Raw genomic sequence first — 12,128 nt, forward strand, 5'->3', positions numbered from 1 at the left:
GCTGTGAATCCAGGTTATTGAACCAGGTGTCCAGGTCTGCACAGCTCTGCATGTCCCAGCCTGATGCTTCGGCTATTCTCACCCTGTCCAGTGTGTTCAGGTCTAACAGCAGCACCTGCTGCCACTTACCAACCAGGAGGTTGGTTCGTGGGGTTTTAGTCTCGACCAAAATCAAAGTTTGCAAAACTCTCTCAGCTCCTTTCCCCCCAGCAGCCAGCAGCCCTTTCAAGAAATAACCCCAAACTGTTTTTCCTACTGCTCCAGCTGCAAGTCTTTTCCTCTCCACACCTTTCCTCCCCAGTGAACTCTGCCCACAACTCCCTTTTGGTCCACAACTGTTTTTCTCCACAACTCCCTTTCTGCAAGTTTTTTCATACAACTGTTTTTCTGGTGATTCAGTGTCTTATATTTGTATTCAATTCAGTTCTGGTCTTTTCGCGCTCAAACCCAGTGGGTGGTCCATTGTGTAAGTTTGGATGGGGAGATAGCTTTGAATATTGAATCAGAAGATGTCACACGTACACGCAGGTGTGAGGACCAGGGTATTGTTACGGGGCACATAGGTGCCTGAAAGTCTGTGGGTCCTTTGTTATAGTCCTGGGAGTCAGTGGGCCATTCCTGCAGTGATTCATAGTTTTGATTCAGAGCTATTGTCCATATTAATTAGGTAGATAATGGCCCACATTCGTAGTTTGATTTGTGGGGGGAAGTCATTTTCAAACTGGGCCGGGGAGTCCTTATTGGTTGAAGATTTCCCCACTTCAGGCCCGACTCGACCCCTGATTGGCCTGCCAGAATGCACTTTTCCCCCATTGGCCAGTGCCTCTGTCTTGCTTGTGAGCCAGACTCCACAATGTCTCTATCCACCCATACGTTTTCCCAGCCTGCTTTTACTTGGCCAAAAATGTTCATTTAGTGTACGGAACGATCCCATGTTAGTTTTCCTGTCCTTAGGGTGTTTCAAATGCGGCTGTGGATTTTCGAACCTTACATATGATGCTATTTTTGAAACATTGTAATCTGTCATATATCTCCTGTAAACTATCCTCTGGATTTTAAATATCAAGATGTAATACAGCATAGAATCCTTGGGGTAGATTATCCAACTGGCAACATCGAGGCACGCAGGAACTGGGAAATGCAGCATATGGAAGTTTTTTTCAGTTGCACTGATTTTACTGATTGCCATTTTTGGAGGGGTGGGGGATCCACAGAGCGGCCAGTGTCGGAGTAGTGAATGACTGACCGCAACTTCAGGATTTCCACGTTTAGATGTGCATGCGCTAAATCCTGAAGTTGCAGTCAGTTTTAGAGGGGTAATGATGCCGAACGCTGAAAGTTCGCTGTCACTACCCACCACAAAATCCGGGCCCCTGTTGTATTCTCTGCCAGACACTGTTAACAGCCCTCCTGTGGGGTGGGGGCTCTCGTATATCAGACAGGACATCCCTTCTTTGCCACATTTCTTGTAGCAATACCTCTCTTGCTGCATCCACAAATTTGGGATCTGTCTTGGTGATGTCCTGTTATATATGTATACAGTATTTGCAAGTATAGAAAAAGGCTCTGCATTTGGAACAGCTGTTTGGTCCTTTATGCAAGTGCTGCAGCATCAAATCAGTGACTGGCAAATTCCCACCAGGGAGCTTATTATGCATATCTAACTTGAGCAGGTGCAGAGTGCACCACACACACTTCCTGCCCCTAAAATGTGACCAACAGAAAGTGCACTCCAAGAACAAATCTGACACGATCATGTTTTTATTCTTTATTTGCAAATTTAGCGGGGGTTGGGGGGAATGAATTTCTACGGGGGATTCTCTCACTCGTCTGCTGTAACTACAACTGAAGATCTGCAGAAATTCCAAAAAAATGGCATTGTCGCTAATAATGCCTTTTTCTAAGATTTCTGGGTCTCCTATTGAAGTTAAACAGTTGATTTTTTTTTATTCATTCATGGGATGTGGGCGTCGCTGGTAGGACCAGCATATATTACCCAACCCTTATTGCCCTTGAAAGAGTGGTGCTGAGTCGTCACCTTGAACCACTGCAGTCTGTGTGGTGAACGTACTCCCACAGTGCTGTTAAGTAGGGAGTTCTACGATTTTGACTGAGCGACAATGAAGGAAAGGCAATATATATGCAAGTCAAGATAGTGTTTGTCTAGAAAGGGAACCCTTGAGATGGTGGTGTTCCCACGCACTTGCTGCCCTCTCCTTCTACCTCGCCTCTGGAATTCAGCTCTTTTGTCCATGTTTGGACCAAGGCTGTAGTGAGGTCTGGAGCTAAGTGATCCTGGCGGAACCTAAACTGAGCATCGGTGAGCAGGTTATTGGTGAGTAAATGCCACTTGATAGCACTGTCAATGACACCTTCCATCACTTTGCTGATAATTGAGAGTAGACTGATGGGACGGCAATTGGCCAGATTACGTTTGTGTGGAAAGGACATGTCTGGGCTATTTTCTACTTTGTCGGGTAGATGCCAGGGTTGTAGCTGTACTGGAACAGCTTGGCTAGAGGCGCGACTAGTTCTGGAGCACAAGTCTTCAGCACTACAGCGTGAATGTTGCCGGGGCCCATAACCTTTGCTGTATCCAGTGGATCATTAGCCCAGGCTTCTGGATTACTAGTCAAGTAACATAACCACAATGCTACCATACCCTCATCAGTGGGGAAAATACCCAAAGGAATTCACTTCCACTAAATAATTTTTAAATCAATTTTTCATCCCCAGTAGTATAACCTTAATTTATCACCTCAAAAATAACTTAAAAGTGCTCTATTGGATCTCCAGCAAAATTCAGAAGTGATGCCCTGATGCTGATTTTGCTTTTGAAGAAACAAACACTTTTCCTGCATCCCACTGCATTCTGTTCATGCTTGTTTTAGAACACAAACCAGAATATAATGTAATTAAGCAATTATTTTACCAATGTTTCTCAAATGTAATATGGTATCTGCAGGTTACCTTAACAATAGCCAGTAACAGAAAGTTGTACTGTATAACATCTGTAACATTGCAAAACATCCCAAAGGCTGGGGTCAGACCTGAGCAGCAGTAACCAGAAGAGTTAGCAATGGTGCATGAAGACACAGTCAAAAAGATAGGTTTTAAATCGGCTTTTGAAAGTGAGGTGAGATGCAACAAGGCAGAGGGGTTTAGAAAGAGAGAACATTTCAGAGTATAGAGGTGAGATGGATGAAAGCTTTGCCACCACTTGTGGAGCCAACTTTAAGCCCTCCAATTGCCACTCCATATCTCAATGCTTTTTAATTTCTAAGATTTTAGAACGTGTCACTGCCACCCAACTCTGTGTTCACTTCTCCAATGATTCCCTCTTCAAATTCTTTCATTCTGGCTTTTGACAAATTCACAGCCCTGGTCAAAATTATCATCAACGTTCTTTGTGCCCATAATGCATTATCTCTTCTTGACCTCTTAGAGGCATCGGTCATTCTTTCCCTCTCCAGTGTTTCTTTATAGTTCACCAACAAAGAACTGCTCTCACTTTCATTCCTATTTGTTTCACTGTAGCTGACTCCTATCTAGTAATAAATTCTTCTTCTACCTCTGCACAATCACTTCAGGAGTGCCTTTAGGCAACATTATCCATAGGTGTAGGTTCCACATTTATGTCAACGACACCGAGCTCTGCCTCTCGACCATCAACCTGAACTTTACAACAGTCGTTGTGTTGTCAGAATACCTGTCTGAACATTAAGTCATGAATGAGCCAGTACTTTTTCCAGCTGAAGATGGGAAAGAATAAAGCTATCGTTTTCAGAACCCACTAGAACCTCCCACCCTTGGTTCCAGCTCCATCCCCCTCCCCTGCTCCTTACTCAGCCTGATCCTGATGGTGTCAAACCTCAATGCCCTATTTATTTGATCCTGAGCTTCAGTTCAGACCCTATATCCTATCTATCACCAAGACCACTTTCACCTCCGCCCTTACCATACCCCCACCACTGAAACCCTTATAAATGCTCCTGAGCATTCCTAAAGAAATTCCAATTTGTTCAAAACTCTTGTAACTTGCAACCTGACCTATGCTAAATTACCCAGCGCCCTATCTTCAATGGCTTTCATTGGCTTCCCATCTCTCAACACTTTAAAATTAAAATTTTCCTCCTTGTTTGCAAATCCCTCCATGGTCTCGAACTCAACCTACCCTACATCGTAGTCCATGCCCTTCTATCCTCCTGTTCGTTCTCCTTTTCCTCTGTTTCACATCAGTGACACAGCTTTTAGTCTTCTTGGCTCTACTCCAGAATCCCCTGCCTAAATCCCTATATCCTGCTACTTCAGGACAGATTGGATAGGCTGGGTTTGTTCTCATTGGAATAGAGGAGGTTGAGAGGAGACCTCATTGAGATGTACAAAATATCGAGGGGTCTGGACATAGTGGATAGTAAGGGCCTATTTCCATTGGTGGAGGGGTATATTACGAGGGGGCATAATTTTACAGTGGTTGGTGGAAGGCTTAGAGGGGATTTGAGGAGGGGGGCTTCTTTACTCAGAGGGTTGTGGGGATCTGGAAGGAAGCTGCAGGGTTACGGACCTAGAGCTGGTAATTGGGATTAGACTGGATAACCTTTTGTTGGCCGGTGCAGATATAATGGTAAGTACTGCAGGGAATCGAATACGGCCAGGGTGATCTCCTGGACTAGTTTCAATCACCTGGATGGGTCGGAGAGGAATTTTCCAAGATTTTTTCCTCCCTAAATTGGTGTGGGTTTTTAATCTGGTTTTTGCCTCTCCCAAGAGGATCACATGGCTCCAGTTGGGGTGGAGTGTAGAATGTTTTAATATAAGGGGTGTCGCAGTTGTGTGAGGTGGACTGGTTGGGCTGGGTGCTCTTTGCCTTTCCGCCACTGTTCATTGTTCATAGGTTTTATATGTAACCTTCAGGGCTGCTGACCGAGGGCCATGCGGCTCTTTGTCGGCCGGCACGGACATGATGGCCCGAAATGGCCTCCTGCTGCGCTGTAAATTTCTATGTTTCATTCAATATCTTTAAAGTCTCCTCAAAACCTATATTTTCAACTATGCTTTCAGTCGTCAGTTCTACCTGTTCTCTTAATGCTTGCCATCTGTTTCTATTTGAAATGCTCTGGACCACTCACTGTTAGGGCCCAAGTTTCCACATGATTTGCGCCTGATTTTTAGGAGCAACTGGTGGAGAACGGACTATCTTAGAAATCGCAATTCTCCACATTTTTTTTTCTGCAGGTAGAACAGTTCTACTTTGGAACAGAATTTTTTCTTCAAAAGGGGGCGTGTCCGGCCACTGACGCCTGATTTGAAAGTTTCCACAGTGAAAACGTACTCCAAACTAACTTAGAATGGAGCAAGTGAAGATTTTTGTAGAACTGAAAAAACCTGTTCTACACATTAAAAAATCCGGCGCAGGTTACAAATTAGGCGTCCGGAACGAGGTAGGGGGGGAAGGGAAGTCATTAAATTCTACAATAAATCCTTATTTATACTTATACAAATATTATACAAATAAATCCAACCTGAATAAACATTTATAAGCAAAGAAAAGATTAAATAAACCATCTTCCTACCTGTGTGAAAGTGCTTCAGCCAGCCTCACAAGTTCGTTCCCGACGGCGGGCAGAAGGGAGTGCGGGCCCGCCCGCCCGAACGCAGTGGGGGGGAGGGGGGGGGAAGGAAGACGTTCCCGACGGCGGGAGGAAGGGAGTGCAGGCCCGCCCCGCCCGAACGCAGCGGGGGGGGGGGGGGGGGAGGAGAGGGAGGAAGACGTTCCCGGCGGGGGAGGGGGGCGGAAAGGAGACAGTGCGAAGGCTGCAGGAAGCCTCAGTGCTGATGGCAATGTGCTTTTATTAAAAAATGTTCAAAAATTAAACAGCTACAAAGAACTACAAAAATGGCCAAGTGCCAATGTTTCCTTCACACTGCGCGTGCGCGAACGCTCCAACGCGCACGCACTGCGTTGCCGGCAGGAAAAAAAACTAATTTAAATAGTACCCGCCCCCTCCCACTTACAAAATCGGCGCGAGTGTAGGCTCCGCCCCCCTGGGCGCCGCGCCAAACATACAAGGAGCTGCAAAGCGCTCGAGAATCGCGAGTTTTTTTTCCGGCGCCGTTTTAGGCGTGAAAAACGGACGCCCAGCTCGGAGGGGCGCCCATTTTTTATCGTGTGGAAACTTGGGCCCATAGAGTGGCTACTTAAATGCAAGTTGTTTATGCAAAAAATTCCAGTAAGCATTCACTTATTGCTTCAATAAATTAGAAATACTCATCATTTAAGATAGATTTCACATTTTATCACAGTTCCTTTCTTCCAAAAATGTAAATGCTACAAATAGTCCTTTGGCTCCAAGTCTAAATCAAATAGAGTCTAGTTTTAACATGCAACATCCTATGGAAATTAGGATTTTTGTAAAAGTCTATAAACTTGAAACAGCATAATGAATTATGGTCATATAGGTTAATAGACAGTTTCTGGCAATTCGTGGAGTAGCTAGCTAACTGCTCTTGTGCCTTTTGAAGTGCTACAATTTTTTAAATAGTTTTTAAACTTCTTCCTTCTTTTGACTAATGAATATTCTGAAACAATGCTGCTGGGCTATCGTGTTATGTAAAACGCCACCAGATTGTAATCTGTTGAGTGGATTCCACCAGTAATCAGATACCAAGTTCATTTGAAAATGGTTCTCAGTCTGAGCTATTTATATATCCTGTGTCGACATCTATAAGAACTGACTCAAAGCATTTTCTTTAATAGTTGAAACTTATTTGTTGATTCTCAACAAACTTGATGAAAATTTCCCAAGTTATGCTGTTGATTCTTCTTGATAACATACATCCTGGGAAAATTGGTGCATTGTTCCATGTCCTTGAACATTGTGCACTTTGAACATTTAACTTGTCATTATAGAGTGTTACAATCTTGATGAGAAATGTTCACTCTTAATCCTATTTCCTTTCAATATTCAGGAAGTGGCAAACCATTTCCTAACCTGTTTGTGTCCAAATTCATGGACTTGCACCTGAAATTACTTTAGACCGCATTTGAGTTTAACCAGCCTTAAAAGTGATTTTTCTCATCAGAAAAAGAGAACATGGAAACTTTTCACTTGTACTGTAGAATTCAAGTCCTCCTCATTTTCTCCCCTTGTCTTACTTCCTCTCTCAAAAGTTGTGACTCAGATTGAAATGTGGCCCCACAGGGGTTACAGCCACCAAAATTATTTTTTTCAAGTGGGATTCCAGTCAGTAAGTGTCAAAAGATGGTTTTATCATGTCCGATACTGTTGGCACTAGGTATCAACACACTGGCAGTTTCCAACGGGGTCACTGGATAGCAATCAGAAGGGCAAGTCCTCTCTAACTTTTTCTTTCTCTTTCTAGCCCAGGGATGCTAAAGGCATTTATAGTGCCCCATTGCCACCCTGTCTGAACTTAGTTACTCTACATAGTCCAAGGATCAAGCCTGCAACCATCTTTGCTGCTTTGTTCAGTAGTGCACATTTAATTACTGATCTAACTCCCAATATGTCAGTAAATTTGTGTTGTGCTGAAAGTATTGCTGTTGGTGCTGAATTTTGCCACCTTTAGCTGACTATCTCTGTATGGTGATTTGCTAACATTATCACTGGCTTTTTTAACATTCATTATAAAATCTGCACACCCATTGCAGATGCAGAGTAAATCTCTCTGGTCTAATATTTTTCTCAATTCCAACCATAAAAGTGTACCACTATCACACTAGTGGAATATTTCCGTTTCCAACACCAGCCATTCTTAAGGCCTCTGAGTGAAATTGCTGCATCATATGATGTTTTTTGTTGCTGGCTGCTGCCAGCTAGGTCTATCCAAAGTAATTTTATGATGTATCCAGTAGAGAATAATTATCTTTATCTAGATTGTGCCATATTTTGTACATGCATTGTTTACTATAGGATGAACTGTAAATAATATTTTTTTTTCCTATCTCCTGTGATGGGAACTATTATTGAAATAATGTAGCTCGATATTTATTGTCTTGATCTCATTTCAACATTTATTTGACTTTTATGGTATTTTCATACAAAAGTTACTGGAACACTATTGTATGCTTACCAATATTGTTGAAAATCCTAGAATGCTGGTTGGAAATTTAAAATGTTTTTGCCTTGTTTCTCTCTTGGATAGCCCATGAAAAGAAGTATATTAGTAGAGGAGAAGCAACCATAGCTCCTGCTACACAGTCAAAACTATCACGTGTGAGTAGTGGTTTTGGCCTGTCAAAGTTGACTGGATCCAGGCGAAACAGGAAGGAAAGTGGAATCAGTAAAAATAACCTCACATCACAGGTAGACTTTCTCCTTTTAATTTGATCATTTTAGTCTGCATCACCTACACCTGGAATTGAAATAATGGCTGTAATCTGTTTCCTATTTTGGTATACTTTAGTGAACTGTGAAATCCAAAAGAATGCCAAATAAAACAAGAACTTAACCTCCTTCCAGTCTCTTAATATCAGCAGCAACAATTCTCAAAGAAAAAAGCACAAATCTTTGTGGAATCTTGCTTGGCAATCCTGTAGGCCTCACCCGATGTCAGGGTTAAATTAAATATGGGGCTAGATTTTCCATTATTTTTGCATGCATAACGCCCACTTAACATCCATTTTAACGCTGAAATGACATGTAACGCCCAGATATCACCCATTTAGCCACAAAATGGAAACTGACGCCCATTACTCGATCACTTATCGCCGAGCGTTACTTTCTGCATGTGCGTAATGTCGAGAAAAAATAATACCGCCCGCCTAATGTTTTTTGTCGTAAAGATTACATTTGCCGAAACTAACGCCCAGTATATCGCTCATCCTTACTTTCGGCACCTCACCCACAATATTGCTCGGCGAAAAAAACAGCGGGGAAAAGTGGAACTAACCGGAACTACTCACAGCGGTATGGACACCATGTTCTAAATCACATGTCGCATCATTTAAAAGGCTGCTCTACTTCAACCTTGGGGGAGTTCGGATGTACTCTGGAGGTCTTTGGAGGTGATGTGAACATCTGAACAAACATCTTATCATACTGTGGACGATTGGAATTTAATAGGTGTCTTAGTGGGGACATTCATTCTTTGTGACCAATCGGTGGAAAACAGAGAGCTATTGCAATGGCACCTGTCATTTCTCACCCTCTCTTGATGACCACTTACATGCTGCAGACTCGAGATGGCAGAAGGTATGCTCGACAGCATCATGTGCCCAATGTAAGACGTGACAGACTGATGAGGGGGACCAGACGTTACACCCCCCGCAAGTACAGGGAGAAGCAGTGGATGACACTAAACTGGGTGGCGGTGTGAGCTGTGAGGAGGATGCTAAGAGGTGCAGGGTGACTTGGACAGGTTAGGTGAGTGGGCAAATGCATGGCAGATGCAGTATAATGTGGATAAATGTGAGATTATCCACTTTGGTGGCAAAAACATGAAGGCAGAATATTATCTGAATGGTGACAGATTAGGAAAAGGGGAGGTGCAACGAGACCTGGGTGTCATGGTTCATCAGTCATTGAAAGTTGGCATGCAGGTACAGCAGGTGGTGAAGAAGGCAAATGGTATGTTGGCCTTCATAGCTAGGGGATTTGAGTATAGGAGCAGGGAGGTCTTACTGCAGTTGTACAGTAAGGAATATTGTATTCAGTTTTGGTCTCCTAATCTGAGGAAGGACGTTCTTGCTATATTGAGGGAGTGCAGCGAAGGTTCACCAGACTGATTCCCGGGATGGCTGGACTGTCATATGAGGAGGAACTGGATCGACTGGGCCTATATTCACTGGAGTTTAGAAGGATGAGAGGGGATCTCATAGAAACGTATAAAATTCTGATGGGACTGGACAGGTTAGATGCAGGAAGAGTGCTCCCGATGTTGGGGAAGTCCAGAACCAGGGGACACAGTCTTAAGGATAAGGGGTAATCCATTTAGGACTAAGATGAGGAGAAACTTCTTCACTCAGAGAGTTGTTAACCTTGTGGAGTTCTTTACTGCAGAGTGTTGTTGATGCCAGTTCATTGGATACATTCAAAAGAGAGTTAGATATGGCCCTTACGGCTAAAGGGATCAAGGGGTATGGAGAGAAAGCAGGAAAAGGGGTACTGAGGTGAATGATCAGCCATGATCTTATTGAATGGTGGTGCAGGCTCGAAGGGCTGAATGACCTACTCCTGCACCTATTTTCTTTGTTTCTGTGTAACTTGCCCGACACCACCTGCCTTCAGAGACTGCGCTTCCACAAAGAGGTTATCAGTGGAGATCTGCAGCCTGCCAGCACCATCAGGACCGCACTGTCCATCGAGGTCAAAGTCACCACGGCACTGTCGTTCTATGCCTTGGGTTCTTTTCAGGCCTCAGCTGGCGACATTTGCGATATGTTTCAGCATGCCACACATTGCTGCATTAGACAGGTCACTGAAGCCCTGTATGCATGCAGGATGGACTTTATCAGCTTCCCTATGACCAGGGAGGCTCAGACTGAGAGGGCTTTAGGATTCTACCGAATTGCTAACTTCCCCAAGGTGCAAGGAGCAATAGACTGTACGCACATCATGATGCGGGCACCTTTTCAGAATGCAGAGGTTTTCAGGAACCGCAAGGGATTCCACTCCCTGAATGTGCAACTCGTTGTCGACCACCAGAAAATTATTATAGCAGTGAATGCTAAATTTCCGGGCAGCATCCATGATGCTCACATCCTGACTTGTTTAGCAATCAGCCACAACGTCAATGCTGGATGCTTGCTGACAAAGGATATGGCCGAGCCACCTGGCTAATGACCCCCATGCGTGACACCCACACCGAAGCCAAGAAGCGATACAACCAGAGCCACTTGTAATATCATGGAGAAAACCATTGGAGTGCTTGAGCAGCGCTTTAGATGCCTGGACCACTCTGGAGGCGAGCTCCAATACCACCCTGAGCAGGTAGCCCATTTCTTGGAGGTGTGCTTCATGCTGCACAACTTGGCTATCAGGAGGGGACAAGAATTGCCAGAAGGGTGTGACGGTCCACCTCAGGAGCGAGAGGAAGAGGAGGACGAGGAGGTGGACGCTGATCTCGGGCCACACAATCAGGGTGACGCTGAAGCCATGCCCCCGCCCCCCCTGTAGACCGCAGGAAAGGGCCCATGGTAGCATCATAGCTGCAAGATTCTTGCGTCAGGAGCTCATAAATGAGCGCTTTGCCTGAAAGAAAATTGGTGGTCTTTACAAGGCTGACACACTGCTGGGCATGCAGGTCATACATCAATGGTGGCATCACCTTGGTGACAGTTTTTGATTGAAGTTAAGTGTAATTATGCCCTTTGATGTTGAGGAATCACTAGTGTGTAACGGTGCAGCTATCTGAGCCAATGCGCAACAAGGTTATGTTAAATAAACATTTAAATCGAACATTTGTCTCAAATCCTAAGTATATTCTGTAAAAACCAACCCTCCGCCCCCACCCCCAGCTTCTCCTCCCCACCTCGATCCCTTCCCCTCCTGACTCCAAGCTGCCTGGCCGATGAGCTCCTCAGGCGCTGCTTCATTGCGGGAGTGGCAGGGGGGGGATGGCAGCAGAAATGCTGCTTGGACGGATACGAAATAGGACGGCCCCGAGGTGGGAAGGTGCTCTGAGCCAGAAGCAAGATGTTGCTCCTGGCGCTCGTTTCGTTGGCAATGGGGGTGCGGCACCTTGGGGTGCAGTGCAGTGCTCCGGGACCACTGGGAGCCCTCTGCCACCAGTGTTCCTGGCTAACAGCTGCAGGGCCTCCTCCATCCCTTCCATGTTATATATTATTTGTTGGACAAAAACTCGGTGCCAACTATGTTCTTGGTGTTTAGTAGGCTTTTTGCTGCTGATGAATCTCCCTCGTGCCTCCCACAACAGCCAAATAAGCACACACCACACCCACACACGCTTTCAGTCCCTCTCTGCTCCCTCGCTCTCTGTCTCCTCTTCTGCGCATGTAATGATGACCCCTGACCTGAATCGCTGGAAACGAGCGTTGTCATGCCGTTGCTAAGGACGGCGACACTTTACGGCAGAAGGTCAGAGAGATTTAACGCTAACGCTCATTTCCAATCGCTCGTGGTAACGCCCAATTTTTAAAATGGAGA

General features: G+C 44.8%; 1 protein-coding gene across 1 annotated transcript in view; it reads left to right on the plus strand.

Annotated features, from left to right (window-relative positions):
- The window catches only part of wdfy3 (WD repeat and FYVE domain containing 3), a 690,816-nt gene that overhangs the window by 505,903 nt on the left and 172,785 nt on the right, over nucleotides 1–12,128 (plus strand). Inside the window, exon 41 of the mRNA XM_070871062.1 lies at nucleotides 8,167–8,327. Within this exon, the coding sequence (XP_070727163.1) occupies nucleotides 8,167–8,327 (161 nt within the window). The remainder of the gene's footprint in view (nucleotides 1–8,166; nucleotides 8,328–12,128) is intronic.

Source organism: Pristiophorus japonicus, chromosome 2 (assembly GCF_044704955.1).
Source record: "Pristiophorus japonicus isolate sPriJap1 chromosome 2, sPriJap1.hap1, whole genome shotgun sequence".
NCBI lineage: Eukaryota > Metazoa > Chordata > Chondrichthyes > Pristiophoridae > Pristiophorus > Pristiophorus japonicus.